The sequence below is a fragment of the Neovison vison genome, chromosome 3 (genome assembly GCF_020171115.1).
Source record: "Neovison vison isolate M4711 chromosome 3, ASM_NN_V1, whole genome shotgun sequence".
In the NCBI taxonomy this organism is placed as follows: Eukaryota; Metazoa; Chordata; class Mammalia; order Carnivora; family Mustelidae; genus Neogale; species Neogale vison.
Genome location: NC_058093.1, coordinates 10,277,790 through 10,295,013, shown reverse-complemented (window position 1 = coordinate 10,295,013; position 17,224 = coordinate 10,277,790). Strand labels below are relative to the sequence as shown.

The window sequence follows — 17,224 nt, the reverse complement described above, 5'->3', positions numbered from 1 at the left end:
CACGAATAGGTTAAATAACATGCTACTAAACAGTAAATGGATCAACCAAGATCAAAGAGGAAATCAAAAAATATATGGATACAAATGAAAATGAAAACACTGTGGTCCAGAATCTTTGGGATGCAGCACAGCAGTGCTAAGTGGGAAGTTTATAGCAATACAGGATACCTAAGAAGCAATAAAAATCTCAAATAAATAACTTACTTTTACACTTCAAAAAGCTAAAAATAAAGAAGAAAAAATGAAACCCAAAACCAGTAGAAAGGAGGAAAAAATAAAGATTAGAGCAGAAATAAATGAAATAGAAGTAAAAACAACAATAGATTAGATTGATGAAACCAGGGGCTGGTTCTTCAAGGAGATCAACAAAACTGATAAACATTTAGCCAGATTCATTAAAAAAAGAAGAAACAAAAAAAAAAAGAAAAAGAGAGAGAGGACTCAATTTTAAAAAATCAGAAATGGAAGAGAAGAAATAACAATTGACACCACAGAAATGCAGAGGATTATAAAAGAACATTATAAATTATATGCCAACAAATTGGACAACCTAGGGAAAAAATGACTAAATTCCTAGAATATATAGTCTCCCAAAACTGAATCAAGAAGAAATAGAAAATTTGAACTGATAGACTGACTACCAGCAATGAAATTGAAGCAGTAATCAAAAAACTCCCAACTAACAAAAGTCCTGAACTTTTGTCCAGGTGAAAGGTGAATTCTATGAAATATTTAAAGAGAATCCAAACCAATTCTTTTCAAACTATTCTAAAAAACAGAGGAGGATGGAAATCTTCCAAATTCATTCAAGAGGCCAGCATTACCCTGATACCAAAACCAGGTAAAGACCTTACAGAAAAAGAAAAGTGCAGGCCAATATTTCTCATGAACATAGATTTAAAAAAAAAAAAATTCTCAGCAAAATATTAGCACACCAAATCCAGCAATACCTTAAAAATAATCATTCACCACAATCAAGTGGGATTTATTCCTGGGATGCAAGTGTGGTTCAATATTTGCAAAACAATCAATGTGATATATCACATCATTAAGAGAAAGGATAAAAGCTACATGATCATTTCAGTAAATGCAGAAAAAGCATTTGACAAAGTACCATATCCTTCATGATGAAAAAAAAAAAAAACAACTCAACAAAGTAGGTTTAGAGGGAACATACCTCAACATAGTAAAGGCTGTATATGAAAAACCCACAGCTAACATCATACCCAATAGTGAAAAACTGAGAGCTCTTCCCCTAAGATTAGGAACAAGAAAAAGATATCCACTCTCACCACTTTTATTCAACATAGTATTGGACATACTAGCCATAACAATCAGACAACAAAAGAAATAAAAGGCACCCAAATTCATAAGGAAGAAGTAAAACTTTCACTATTTGCAGATGACAGGATGCTATATATAGAAAACCCTACAGACTCCATCCAAAACCTACTAGAACTGATAGAATTCAGTAAGATCACAGGATACAAAGTCAATTTACAGAAATCTATTGCTTGTCTATAAACTAAAATGAAAGAGCAAAAGAGAAATTAAGAAAACAACCCCATTTACAATTACACCTGAAAGAATTAAATACCTAGGAATAAACTAAAGTAGAAGAAAGATCTCTACTCTGAAAACTACAAAACATTGATGAAAGAAATTGAGGACAACATAAGCAATGGAAATATACTCCATGCTCATAGACTGGAAGAACAGATATTGTCAAAATGCCCACACTACCCAAAGCAGTCTACAGATTTAATGCAATCCCTGTGAAAATACCAACAGCAATTTTCACAGAAGTAAAACACATAATCCTAAAATTTGTATAAAACCCAAAAAGACCCAGAAGAGCAAAGCAATCTTGAAAAAGAACAAAATGAGACGTATCACAATCCCAGATCTCAAGATTTACTACAAATCTATACTAATCAAAACAGTATGGTACTGCCACAAAAACAGACACAGATCAATGGAACAGAATAGAGAGCTCAGAAATAAATCCACAATTAATCTTTGACAATGGAGGTAAGAATATGCAGTGGGAAAAAGCCTCTTTAACAAATAGTATTGGAAAAACTGGACAGCTACATGCAAAAGAATGAAACTGGACCACTTTCTTATATCGTACACATTAAATTTAAGGATTAAGAACCTAAATGTGAGACCTGAAACCATAAAAATCCTAGAAGACAGCACAGGCAGTCATCTCTCTGAGGTTGGCCATAACAGCATTTTTCTAGATATGTCTCCTGAGGCAAGGGAAACAAAAGCAAAAATAAAAATAAAAAGCTTCTGCATAGCAAAGGAAATAGTCAACAAAACTAAAAGACAACCTAATAAAAGAGAGAAGATATTTGCAAATGATATATTCAATACAGGGTTAGTACCCAAAATATATAAAGAACTTATACAACTCAACACACAAAAAACAAATAAGCCAATTAAAAATTGGGCAGAAGGTATAAACAGACTTTTCTCCAAAGAAGTGTACAAATGGCCAACACACACATGAAAAGACATACAACATCACTCATCATCAGGGAAATACAAATCAAAACCACACTGAGATGCCACCTCACACCTGTCAGATGGCTAAAATCAAAAATACCAGAAACAAGTATTGACAGGATGCAGAGAAAAAGAAACCCTTGTGCAGTGTTGGTGGGAATGTGAACAGGTGCAGTCACTGTGAAAAATAGCATGGAGTTTTCTCAAAAATTTAAAATAAAAGTACCCTGTGATCCAGTAATTCCACTCCTGGGCATTTACCCAAAGAAAATGAAAACATTAATTTGAAAAGATAGATGGACTCCTATGTTTATTGCAGCATTGCTTATAATAGCCAAATTATGGAAGTAGCCCAAGTGTCCATTAATGGATAAATGGATAAAGAAGATATGATACACGCACACTCACAGTGGAATATTATTCAGCCATAAATTAGAAAAGAATCTTGCCATTTGCCACAACATTGATGGATCTAGAGAGATAAAGCTAAGCAAGTTAGTCAAAGACAAATGCCATATGATTTCACTCATATGTGGAATTTAAGAAACAAAACAAACAGAAAAAAAAAAAGAAAAAAACAGACTCTTTAACAATAGAGAGCAAATTGATGGTTACCAGAGGGATGGTGGGGGGGAGGATGGGTGAAATCGGTAAAGCGGATTAACGAGTCCACTTATCTCAAAGAGCACTGAGGATAGAATTGTTGAATCACGACACTGTACACCTGAAACTCATATAACACTATGTTAACTATGCTAGAATTAAACTTAAAAATAAACAAATGTAAAACACACAAAAAAGTATTCATATACAACAGAATATGGTTCAGGAATTTCTGACATATATTACAACACGGCTGAGCGTGGAGGACAGTAGCCTAAGTGAAGTAAACCCGTCACAAAAAAAAGACAAATACTGCATGACTCCACTTTTATGAGGTACTTAGAGTAGTCAAAAATCATAGAAACAAAGTAGAATGGTGGTTTTCAGGGGCTGAGTTTTTTTTTAATAAATCCCAAATTTTAGTTTGACAAGATGAGAAAAGTTATGGGCATGGATGACGGTGACGGTCGAACAGCAGTACGCATATATTTAATACCGCTGAAATGTATGTTTAGGAAGAGTTAAGATGGTAAAATTTATGTTCCATGTATTTTAGCACAATAAAAAAATTATAATAATAAAAACTTTGGGAATCAAAAATACCCAGAGGATGGTAAGCACAGATCATCTTACTGGACAGAGCAATCAGAAAGTGGGGAAGATCGCAGTGAGCATCTGCGAAGTGAGACTAGAAACTGAATGTCATTAGGACGTGGTGGGGCCATGGGTTAAAAACAAAACAAAACAAAGGAGGGGGGTTAACACATAGAAGAGAAGGTGTATAAATAGAGAGATTTACACTATTGATAGGTTTAGTGGCAAAAGGATACTGTGTTTAAGCCAGGTCATGAGTTAAGCACAGAGAAAGATTGCAACTAACTTTTAATCATAAAAAATGTGAAGACCTAGAAGGACTCGGGCTATCATAAAATCTGATCTCATCCTTTGGTGAGAAAGATAATTTAATTTTTAAAGAATTATTTATTTATATATTTGACAGGGAGAGAGCACAAGCAGGGGGGAGTGGCGAGAGGGAGAAGGAGACGGAGACGCAGACTCGCCCGAACAGGGAGCCTGATACAGGGATCGCAGGAGCTTGGGATCATGACCCGATCTGAAGACAGATGCTTAACCAACTGAGCCACCCAGGCATCCCCAGATAATCTGATTTTTTTTAATTATACTACTTGCAGATTTTTAAATTTATGTCTAACTTCCTGTAGGTCTAAACTCTTAGATAATTAATTCTAAGATAAAATTTTGTTACTTTGTATGTATTACTAGAAAGTATTTTCTTTAAAGAATTAAAAGCTGCGTGTGTATGTGTGTCTATCTCTTTATTCAGAATTAAAAGCTTTGTTTAAAACTCTTTGAAAGTTCCCGTCTCAGGATTGGTGACTTAAAAGCTCTTCAATTTTGCCTGTCAGTCTTCTTTCTTCTCAGTGAAAGCGTGAGGAATTTGCCTACAGGGACTTCACCTCTCATTTCTAAATCATCTCGGGTTTATTATTCAAAGGAAGATTCCAGAACTTCTGCTCCAAAAGCTTAGGTAATAAAGGATAGACTGAGCAACTGAGAAGCAGAGGAATGGGCTGAGGAAGGAACAGGAGAAGGAGCATGGCCTTTGCAAAGCTCTTGCTGGCAGCACAGCTCTGGAAACTTCCTCCGCCTCATGGAGCTGTGGAGGCTGGCAAGGTCTAGTCTGAAAGCCAGTGTACGGTGCAGCTGTCCAAGAGAAACAGGAGGAGGTTGGCTGGGTTCTCAGGGTGGGTCCAGGGTGGGCCCTCGGCTTTGGTATTTTTGTTATTTTGTTTTGCTTTCCTAATCTCAGTGGTATCTGCCCAAGTGCTCAATTACATCCCATCGCCCCAGAGTGATCAGGCCCTGGGGAGCGGATTCACACTGTCAAGCTCATAGGAGACGCACTGGTGAAAAAGGAAGTTAACGGACTCATTTACAAAGAGAAATGTCACTTCCAGGCAGATAGGACGAGTTACGTCAGTGGTCCATCCATGCCATCACCATCAGAGCAGGATACTTGGAAAGACCAGTTGAGAACAGAGTAGCTTGGTGAATGCAGTGTGGGAACAGGGAGAACAGGTGGTCTGAAGCTAGATTCGTTGTAAGGACACACTGCCAAGGTGATTGGAATTCTCACGTTACCTGCACAGGACACTTACTCCTATAAGATACTAACTATGAAGCGCTTAGTACAATACTAAGCACATAGTAAGCACTCAGGTAACCTATCATTATTAGGGTGCTGTCAATATCCTGACAGTAGAGGATAGTGGATTTAGTTCCTTGCTCCACTGCTCAATTCCCACATGCCAATGGGAATGTTACTTAGCGTCTCCAGCCTCAGTTTTTTAAATCTATAAAACGGGTATAGTAACAGCAATTTTACAGGGTTCTCCTTAAGATGATGTAATGTTGTGTGAAAATCACTTAACTGCCTATTGCAAGCAGTGAATGCTAATTATTAGTAATAAAAATAACAATTATACAGCACTTTTTATATGCTGGAGACCACTTGACATATATCAACTTCTTTAGTCCTCACATAACCCTATGAGGTGAGTGGGTGTTGTTGAAGAACCTCATTATCGTCACCCAAATCTGCTCCCTTTCCTTTTTTCTTTTAAGATTTTATTTATTTATTTGACAGAAAGAGAGGGAACACAAGCAGGGGGAGTGGGAGAGGAAGAAGCAGGCTTCCCGCTGAGCAGGGAGCCCAAAGTGGGGGCTCGATCCCAAGAGCCCGGGATCATGACCTGAGCCCGAGGCGGACACCCAACAACTGAGCCACTCAGACTTCCCTGTTCCCTCTCCTTGAGGAAATGTATACCTGCCCCACTCCACTGAAGTCAGATCTGACCATGTGGCTTGCTTTTGCCAGTCAAATGTAAGTAGAAGGAACACCTGACACCACTCGGCAGAAGTCTTTAAAAGCAATCTGTGCTTCCCTACCTCCAGGATTGTAGAAGCATTAGTCAGAGCTCCTATTAGCCCGAGTTCCTAAGTGATACTTGCTACTTGTTTGTCTTGTGAAGGACATACAGTGCAAGCAAGAAATATGCTATTATTGCGGCACCTGGGTGGCTCAGTCAGTTAAGCGTCTGCCTTCAACTCAGGTAATGATCCCAGGGTACTGGGATTGAGCCCCACATTGGACTCCCTGCTCAGCGGGAAGCCTTTCTCTCCCCGGCTGCTGTTCCCCCTACTTGAGCTAGCTCTCGGTCTCTCTCCATTGCTCTCTTTGTGTCAAATAATTAAATGAAATCTTAAAAAAAAAAAAAAAGGAAAAAAGAGAAATAAGCTTTTGTTTTAAGCCCTTGATGTTTTCAGAGTTTTGTTTCCACGGCACAATCTATCTCAATTGACTCAGAAGCATAGAGGAAAAGGAGATTTTTTTCCAAGGCCACATGGCTCGAGTGTCTGGATTCAGACACTCTTAACTACTTTGCCTTACGTTTCTTAACAATTCAATGTAATATCAATATAAGAAGAGTTTATTGTTAATACCTGGTTATTCTTGGGGGTCTGTTTCTTTAGACTTCGTAAATGGTGGTTCTTTTGTGAGAGGGTTGCCTCAGGAGGAAAGCTAACCTCTCTTCAGCTTCTGCAACCAACAGCCAACAGCTGCCAGAAACACCACTGGAGCAGTTCTCCGTAGACAGCACAGAGGACCTGGACATGTTCTTTCTTTATATAAACTCAGAGCAGCCTCCAGGGGCACAGTCACTATGGCTGCCAGGAGATCCTGACTTGGTACACACAGAATCACAAAGAATGATTAAAAATGTCCATGGTCATTCAGTGTCTTCATACCTCTTCTTAATAATACATCATCCTGCTGCCCTTCTCCTACCTCTCAACAATGAGCAAAGCCTTCAAGCAGGTCTGCAGGCTCTGCTAGAAAGTTATTACCACACTGACATCCATTTAATTTCCCTTATGCAGCAAGATCCCCCAGAGATGTGGGGGCCTGAAATTTGGAGACCAAATAAGAGAGTCTGCCTGCATGAGCAACGCAGCACAGGTTACCGAGGAAAAGTGACAAGCCTCGGGCTCTGCTCTTCCCAAGGAAAAGGAAACTGTTGCCAAGATAAAAGCTGAAGAAGCAGAGGCTTAAACAGTAATAAAAAGCCAAAAGTTGGACAGAAAAAGATTAGTCATATTTAATGAACATAAATCCATTAAAGAAACTTGTGTTTTTTTTAATGGCACACACTGGAATGAATTAAATTACAAGCTGGAAATCTATCTAGGGAAAGTAGAAGTACATATCAATTAACAGAAGTCCTCATTGATGAAGTAATGATTCATTCATAATTTAAAACAACTAGGAATCAATGAAATTTATGAACAAATAAGAGGTTAGCCATTTCCTAATATTTTATTCCTTTCTAAGCTCTGGTGACCACCTACCTTCATAACTTTTCCTTTACAATAAAATGTTCACTAGTTACATTTTTCAATATTATTTTTACTTATCTCTACTTGACACATCTCTAGCCTGCTAAAGTTGATTTTTTCCATCAAATTTTTAAAAATATAAAGATAATGGAATTTAGTTCCTTAAAATAGCCAACAGGCCAAGTTAGAAAAATATATATTGGGAAAGCTCATTAAAAATACTACCCATGGGCGCCTGGATGGCTCAGTTGGTTGGGCGACTGCCTTCGGCTCAGGTCATGATCCCGGAGTGCCAGGATCAAGTCCCACATTGGGCTACAAAGTCCCATGGGGAGTCTGCTTCTCCCTCTGACCTTCTCCCCTCTCATGTTCTCTCTCTCGTGTGCGCTCTCTCTCTCTCTTAAATAAATAAATAAAATCTTTTAAAAAATGCTACTCATGGATTCTTTTTTTTTTAAGATTTCATTTATTTATTTGACAGAGAGACACAGTGAGAGAGGGAACACACGCAGGGGGAGTGGAAGAGAGAGAAGCAGGCTTCCTGCAGAGCAGGGAGCCTGATATGGAGCTCAATCCCAGGACCCCGGGATTATGACCTGAGCTGAAGGCATGTGCTTAACAATTGACCCACCCACATACCCCTTGTGTGTTTTTCCTAATTTCAGTTTCGTAGGTGTAACCGCCTTACAGTGAAGTTCTTTTTATACTTGACGAGTCAAGTCACTCTGGGTGGAATCCAAGACTTTAAGTGAATTCTACTTTATAACACATTGTGTTTTATCAGTGACACAGTATAAATTCATATCTCTCTTCCAAAAGATCTTCAGAACTCTCATGAGTGAAACACTTCCAAAATTAATAACAACTTACAACAATAGGTTAACTAAGTAAGTGAAGTTGTAGCATCTTTTTCTGGAAGACTTAAAGAACTGGGAAAATTCCCATTGTAAAATTTTAATATTATGTTAATGACCAAATAAAATTCTTTTCTGAAGGACAGCATGGAGAAAAGACAGATGGGAGGAACTCTTAATGTGTGAGGGTAGGATGAAATGGAACTATCTTGGTCCAATGATTATCTGGGAAATATACTGAAGACTGAGTCATTGAGACATGTTTCATCATACCACTCCAAATAAACACAATGGCTATTTAAGGAGTTTGGGTTTGTGCTCAGCAATGAGAAAGAGAGAAAAAGATAGAAGGAAAATGTTATAGTTCTCTATTGGCATATGGCTAAAGTGTGGGGAAATGCAAAAAGTTCTGTTAAGCAAGTCCCTAATCTGAGCCCATGCATGGTGCTAAAATATGAATGGAAGAAAAAAAAATACATGGATGGGAGCTTCTAGGACCATCTTGATTTCAGCCTTCTTGCTGGATCCTAAGTCCTCATCTCTGGCTTGGAAAATGTGGACACTAAGTGTAATTCATTTCTATTGTATTATAGAGCTATTCATCTTTGTCTCTGCAAGTCTTTCTCTAGCTTCCCTTTCATGTACTAATATCAGATCAATGTAATACTGAATTGTAGGAAACATAAATTAAAGAGTTTATTTTTTAGTCTCAGCTCAGTTTGTCTGAAAGTCAGTCCGCCCTTCCACCATTCCTTGCTCTGACCCACCATGTCCCTGCCGGCACATCTGTCGTATTTTCTAGCCTCCCCCTTACTTGTTGGAAGGTACATTGGAATTAAGTATGTTTAGCTACGCGAACCCACACATTCAAACAACGTTAATAATTCCTCACTCCCTTCCCCTAAATAGTGGAGAGTACTTATATAAACTGTATATAAGGAAACCCTTCCAGTTGGCAATGAATAATTTTATAGTGATCCCTGCCATAGCCTAGTAATTCAGTGAGTTATGTCTTATGAGTTTGGTTATTACTCATTCAACTAGTTGTAAGCAACATAAACTAAACCTAGAAAACTTAAGAAAAGGGGCATTTACTGGAAGATGTTAGGAACTTAGAAAATCAATAGGAAAGCTAGAGAACAAAGTAGGAACTAAAAGAGATACAAGAAATAAAGGGAGAGTGTCAGAAGGATCTTCTCAGAGGAGCACCATCAGATTAAAGAGCCTCCCAAAGAGCCCAGCCTTTGTCCCTCAGCTAAAAATTAAAATTCCAGGGGCCCCTGGGTGGCTCAGTTGGTGAAGCATCTGACTGGATTTTGGCTCAGGTCATGATCTCAGGGTCATGAGATCAAGCCCCATGTCAGGCTCCACACTGGGCATGGAGCCTGCTTGGGATTCTCTCTCTCTCTCTCTCTCTCTCTCTCTCTCGGGATTCTATCTCTCTCTCTCTCTCTCTCTCTGTCCCTGTCCTCACTCACTCTCTCTTTCACTCAAAAAAAAAAAAAAAAAAAAGCCAAATCCTAAGAAGGTCATTTGTTCAGTATGTGTGGAGAGAGCCCCTGATTAACAAGCCCATGAAATGCAATAAGGGAAAGGAAATATTAAAAGTTGAGGAAAATTCACTCTTCATACTTAAGTTCTCAGCACTCAAGCTGAAATACCAGCAGTTGGTTCATAAACTGTAACAGTAGAATATTGGCCATGTTTCAAAAGGTCTGTCTTAGCATGACAGGTACAGCATTTGCTCAGAACCATCTAGTAATCCTTCTCTGTTGCTAAACCAAACCAACACAGACACGAACCTCAGAAAAGAGTGAGTGACCTTAAGTCATAGGTTAATAAAGAAATGAGAAATTATATCTCAATTTAAAAATTAGTTGACTTAAAAATTTATTAAAGAAGATAAGAAAAACAACAAACTTGTTCCTCCAATGGTCATCGTCACCTGCCAAAAGTAATAGCATATGCAGGTGTGTAAAGAGAGTGCCTAGTCTTAAGCACAGTGACTCAGATTTGTATGTACTATCTCATTTAACTGTCACCAAACCCTGAGTGTTAATATTATTGTCACCCTAATATTATTGTCAACCGTCAGAGGGATCCCATAACTTGGCTAAATCTTCACAGCTGTAAGGCAATCTGAACGTGGAGTCGGCCGCACCTCTGGACTAGGCTGACTAGACTCAATCACATGGGCTGAGTTTTATAGGAGGCAGGAGGATCGTGTAGTGTAGAACCACGGGCATGAGTTGAAATCTCAGCTTTGCCACTTACTGGCTGAAGGCAAGAAATTTAAACCTCACTTAGCCTCAGTTTCCTCATCTGTGAGATGGGGAGAGTCACACCAGGGTCAGCGTGAGTCGCTGCAAGGTCAGCCCATCCTTGCAAAGAGAAAAGGGGAAATGTATATAAACTGCTTAGTCATGAGTGCTTGTCACATAACTTACTGAGTAACTGAAGGCCATTTTTAGTTACACGTCTGTGTCCCTTGGTAGACTAGTCCTCGAGGTTCCAGTGTTACTCTGGATATTTCTATCCATAGCACCTTTCTCAGTGGCCGGCACATTAACAAGCCCGCATAAATATTTGCTGACCAGAAAGTGTTTGTATCAGGATGCACGCTGCCGAGTTGTACTCAAATATTAGAAAATAAGCTCTTCCTTATATTAACGCTCCTCTCTACTCATTAAAAGAACTGATGCCTATTTTCCACCACCCCACTCCCTGGCCTCAGACTTCAACTCACGAGGTCAGGGATGGTACCTCTTCTGTTCTCTGTGGATCCTCAATGCTGAGCACAGAGCCCAGTACATAGTGGGAGGTTAACAAATACTTGTGAACTGAATTTTTAACAAACATTTGTGATCTATCTTTCAGTTTATCGAGCACTTTCATTTAAACATATTTCTCAGCAGAGAAGGTCCGCATTCTTTGGCACCAGACTGCCTGGGTTCACACTCCACCACCATCATTCACTAGCACCATGGTCTTGGGTAATACACCTCAGTTTTTAATGCCTCTGTTTTCTCACCTGTAAAATGAGACTAATAATAGTATTGGGGGGCGCCAGTTGTTTAAGCACCTGCCTTCCGCTCAGGTGATGATCCCAGGGTCCTGGGATTAAGCTGGCATTGGCAGGGGGCTGGGGATCTCTAAGAGGGAGTCTGCTTCTCCCTCTCCCTTTGTCCCTCCCTCCCAACTCATGTGTGTATGCTCTCTCTCTCCCTCTCAAACAAATAAAATCTTAAAAAAATAATAATAGTATTGGGTTGTGTGTATTAAAATGTTAATTTATATAAAGCCTGTAAAACAGTATGTGAGACATAGTAGGTCTTTAAACTTCAGCGATGAGTAACTTTGTTCGTGGCTGTTTTCTTCACATCACGCTGTCAGGAATAAATTATTCCAACTGCCTACATCATCTCTCTTTTCACATAAGAAAATATGAAAAGTGGCATCTTTATTTCAAAATCCTAAAATTAATTTTCAGAAGAGCCAATCATAATCTCCAGAAACTGACTTCCAAAGCTATTTGTAAAAATAAATGTATTTATAGAGACTCTTCTTAAAATAAAATAATCCTCAATGACTCCAGATATTCTGTAATTTAAAGCTCTTCCAAATCACTCGTGCTGGATCTTTGTCCCACAACATTTGGCGTTATTCTTTCCACAAACAAGAACAGCTATATTGACTTGAGGAGAAGCGTTCATTTGAGTAAAAACACAGGCTGGTGGAATCAGGTCATGCTGTCCTCTGTTTCCACCACAACCCTCATTTGCTCTATTACGGCAAAGAGTATGTCAATCTCCCCATCCCTTAGAGCATGAACCTGGTGATTAGGCCACACATTACTTGAAAATTCCAATCACTGTATTTAACCACTGATGCTTTACTACACATTCGAGAGATGAGCAGGAAAAAATAAAGGCAAAGATGCACCTGAGAATTTCACTTACCTTCAATACTGTAATGTTCCAAGCAAAGCTCTCAGTTGCCTTGTTGAGTTTTCTTCCTTTCAAGCCTTCTTTCGCCCCTAGATTATGAAGTTCCTCATGGAATTCCATCCCTTTGAAAAAAAGAACATATAAGAATTCTTACTATAAATTTCAGAAAAATGGGCATCTTATAATGAAAAGTTTCCCATTATTTTCCTCTCATAGTTTTGAAAACCCTGAATAAAATGTTCCTTCCCATTCTGTTTGCCCCCACCAGTGATTATCCTTAGGGGCAAACTGACAATAACCAATGCATTCGACCAAATTACATTTTCAACAGCCAGGAACCACCAGATAAGACATAAGAAGGAGGTGAAGAACCAAATTCTTCTAGTAGATTATATGTGTCTTGTTTGTCTTCTACCTGGTTTTTATGGGAAATGGTATAATGTATGACAATGTGTGATGGCCAACCATATGTGATAGATGCACTTATTTTACTTTCCCTTATAAGCCACCCATATGGCTTGACAGTAGATCCTGGAGTCCATATGGATAATGATGTTAATCAATAAATGTTGAGTAAAAATAAAAAGATGTTTTATAAATAGCGTTTCTGGAAACAACTAAATACTGCAGATTTGGGAATGGCCTTAAGGTTATTTTTAGCTCAACCATTTCTCAAGCTTGACTACTATAAAAAATATCACCATTCTCAGAGCTGAGAATCACACTTTCTTCCGGACACCTTACGCCATCTTTGGAAGGCTATGACTGATAGCAAGCCAAAGTCTCTCTCCCTGAAATCTTTACTCCTTGGTGCTAGCTAGACCGAGACCAGCTAAGTCTAATCTCTTTTCCACTGTGCAACCCTTTAAATCTTTGAAGAAAGATACTCGATAAAATCCACTAGAGTTTTTTCTCCTCCGGATTAAACATTTTAGCCTGTTTTAGCTTTACTAACAATGTCTCTTCTTTAAAGATGACATCCGGGCAGAGCCTCCACATTGCACAGCTTCCTGGAGTTGAGCTTGTAGGGACCTGCGTCCAGGAATATCATATTCACAGTGGGCTTGAAGCAGCCCACACGGGGTAGAGATTTACCACCACCCTCCTTGTTCCAGTTACTCTACTTTTCTAATGCAGCTAAAAACCACATTAACCTTTCTGGCGTTAACACCACAAATAGAGCGTATGGTAAGAGCATGATTGTGGGGTTGGACTTACACTCTGGTTCTACTACTTACTAGCCACATAAGTGTGAGTAAGGCCTTGAAATGCTCTGCAATCCAGTTTCCTCACTAGTGAAATGGTGATAACAAGAGAGCTTACCTCAAGGGATTGTGGTTGAAGATTAAATGAGTCAATACATACAAAGCTCCCAAAGTAGTGTCTGGCAATATAAAAGCATGCTATAGGTACTGTTATTATTTTTGTGCTTTCTGTCAACAGAAATATTTAAGCCTATGGACCAGTCAGGAAAAAGCACCATTTTTTAAAGTCTAGTCTGGGTTCAGAGGTCAGCTCTACCCTGTGCTAATATGGAATCTTAGTGATTCACTCAATGTCTCAGAATCTCAGATGCCTCATCTATAAGCTGGATACAATGGTGATTACCTTGCAGAATTGTTAAAAGGACGAAGTAACAGTGTGTGTGTGCACAGTATCTCATATGCAAATATATCAAGCAATTATCATTATTGTCATCTTCCTCATCATAATCATTCTGCGTGGGCATCAAGGAAAACAGAAATCTAAGAAAGAGAAGAGTACAGTGTGTGGATGAAAGTGAATATAGATAAAAGGAGGGATCTCTCAGAGATCTGAGGTACCCTCAGATCTGTGTACCTCAGATCTGTGAGGTACCCTCAAAGGTATGTGACCTGTCCCATCCTTAAAGAAAGAACAAATCTAAAATAATGACTAATAAGTGAGGCAAAAGCCTAGGAGATTACTAGGAATAGGGCTCAAATTATAAAAATGAGGTGGTTCTTAAGGGGCAACATGTAGTAAAGGGTTTTGGCAGACTTCCAAATAGATTCAGAAGAGATCACCTTTCTAGATATCTTTAGACACTCCCCTCTGTGTACATACACCAACCTACTGTCACCTCAATTTCTTCTGTACAAACAAAGACTTCAGTTTAACTCAAAAGAATAGTTAAACTCTGGCACAAAATATTTCAATTTTAAGGGTAGAAATAGAAACTTTAAAAACTACTACAAATTATCATTAAGTTTCTAAACAAAATGGGGCAGAAGTAGGGGGATTACCTGCTTTCTGACACTGCACAATCTTTTCCTGGACTGTATCTGCCATTTCTATGAGAAACCGGCTCTCTTGAATCATCTGTCACAAAATAAACATAAAAAAGTGGTAGTTAGAAGTCCTTAAACCAGCCCATTGGAAGGACAACATACAGAGAGATACTGGCAATAGTGGGGAACCATGGCCTTGACCACAAGAGACAGAATATGGAAAGATAATGTCTGCTACAACCCCCATCCACTCTAGCAAGACTACTGCTAGAGTCACCTACTTCATAATTATTTCAGTCATGTAATATGCTTGGCACCCCATGGGTGACAAATAAACAATTGTTAAATAAATGTATAAACATTCTTTAAGTCCCAGATCACATTCATGAACACCTCTTTCCCACCAAGTGACTGCAGCTTCAAGGCAAGTGGTACCAGAACAGCAGCAACAAGAATCGGAATGGAGGGGGCGCCTGGGTGGCTCAATGGGTTAGGCCGCTGCCTTTGGCTCAGGTCATGATCTCAGGATCCTGGGATCGAGTCCCACATCGGGCTCTCTGCTCAGCGGGGAGCCTGCTTCCTCCTCCTCTCTCTCTCTCTCTCTCTGCCTTCCTCTCTGCCTACTTGTGATCTCTCTCTGTCAAATAAATAAATAAAATCTTTAAAAAAAAAGAAAAAAAAAAGAATCGGAATGGAGAATGACCTAGTAGGGAGCTAAAGGACAACTAAACACATCGATGAAGTTAGCAGCTTGGATTTGGGCGGCCCAAAGAGAGTAGAGGTCTGGTCCTCCCTCTAAAGGGTTCCAGCTCCACTGGCAAGAATGAGAAATGGGTCAGACTTCAGAGCCACCAATTCAACAGAGGTTGTAGGCAATAACCCTGAAATGGTAGTTCCTGCCCTTTATCTTTGGGTAGGAAACAAAAATGTCCAAGAAATACTTAACATACTCAATGAAGTAGGGGAAACAAGAAACTGTTGGAGAGATGGAGAAAAGAAAAACCTGTACCTGAAGAGGGAAGAAAATTGGTAAAGAAGTTGCGATCAGGATAACAGGGGATTGGGGCCCTTCTGAAGAAGGAACTGAAGAAAGGTATCCATTAGACAAACCAACACTTCGTGACATCCAGCAGCTCTTCTCCTCTAGGTAAGTGTTGTCCCTGCTATTCTGTGTTTTGTCTGTCAGAATATTCTGAAGGGAATTCAAGGCAGAAGCCAAAGTGGACATAAAGATATTGGGTAAGACATTTTTCACAATTAAATGCTGTTGAACAGGTTGTAGTCTTCTACAATCACTGACAATCTAAAGTGGTTTATGATTACATATTTTCAAATAGAAAAGAATATTGAATCACATATTTTTAATGCCTAACAACTCTATAGGAGTAAAATCATACAATTCATTCATTTAATAATTATCTACTGAGCAGACACTATGTGTAAGCACTGTGGCAAGTATAAAGGGTGTGAGGCATTAAGGAGCAAAACCAGACATATTTCTATCTCCATGGAACTCAGAGTCTAGCAGGGAAGTCTGCCCAAATGGATGAATGAAATATGATAATTAATTCAACCAAACAAAATTGAGTTACTCATATTTTCTGCCTAAAGTGGCAGTTTAAAGTAAGTTATTTGGAGGGTTAAATTGACCATCAAAACCATAAAAGTAGATACCCATGAAGGTCTAGACTGAGTCACACATTTTAACTGCATTAATGCTTTCAACTCCTAAGAGGAAGTGGAAGGTTAGTGAGTAACAATTTACTAAATCCCTAACAGTAGCCTGACTTACTGCAGCTTCCAAGTGAATAAAATTTACAAGCAGAGAAAGATTTAATATGAGGGCCATCTGATTTAGTCTTTTCTAAGCTTAGAATCCATGCCTGTAACATCAACTGAGTTTTATTATACTTTCAAAAGTTATCATATGTTGCAATAGCTAAGTAGTAGACAAAATGTTTTTACAAAACTCAAGCAAGGGAGACATTTATAAATAATGGACACATTTTGTGACTTTACCATAAGCAAAATAGGTAATATAATATACATTTTTATAATCATTTAATTTTAAGACCAAAAGAATCTTAGGTATCATGACCACCCCCTTAATATTGGAAGGAAGGAGGGAAGGAAAGAAGGGAGGGAAACGTGAAGTGAAGTAAAGTGAAATCTTACAGGAATTAAGATACTTGTCTAAAAAATAGAACTAATTAATGATGGTGCTGGAATTAAACCCCCAGTTACCTTGTATCCACTTACTTTCATGAAAAAATAGCACCCCTCTGATTTTGTCTGGCCTGGCCATATTCCTTGAGAGAATGCATGCCTTCACATACATGCTATCTTTTGAGCCTGAAATACGGCATTTTCAAAGTCACCTGGCCCAGCCTGTCAGGACAAACATGAGGGCATGCCCATAATCAATTCATTTCAACAAGATTCAAATTTATCCTTTTTAAGAAAAACCCAAAAATAATAGGATTGATAATTTCCTTTGATGATATCTTGACTGACATCTTAACTCTCATTTCTCTTGGTTTTGCTTTCAGTAGAGAATATGTTCTTTGATTTAAAGAAAAAAAAAAACCTCTTTATTGATTTGTGGACAGTTTTCTTTGCAGTATATTACTAAATATCT

At 38.7% G+C, this 17,224-nt stretch overlaps 1 protein-coding gene across 2 annotated transcripts in view; it reads right to left on the bottom strand.

Moving 5' to 3' along the window:
- PLCL1 (phospholipase C like 1 (inactive)) overlaps nucleotides 1-17,224 on the bottom strand; it is an 83,340-nt gene that overhangs the window by 45,546 nt on the left and 20,570 nt on the right. The window contains exons 3-5 of one of the 2 annotated variants that reach the window (XM_044241231.1): nucleotides 14,602-14,677; nucleotides 12,350-12,459; nucleotides 6,662-6,884 (exon numbers count right to left, since the gene is read on the bottom strand). In XM_044241231.1, the coding sequence (XP_044097166.1) occupies nucleotides 6,825-6,884; nucleotides 12,350-12,459; nucleotides 14,602-14,677 (246 nt within the window). In that variant the 3' untranslated portion in view covers nucleotides 6,662-6,824. Of the gene's footprint in view, nucleotides 1-6,661; nucleotides 6,885-12,349; nucleotides 12,460-14,601; nucleotides 14,678-17,224 lie in introns of those variants that run through there. The other variant, XM_044241232.1, reaches the window with a different exon arrangement.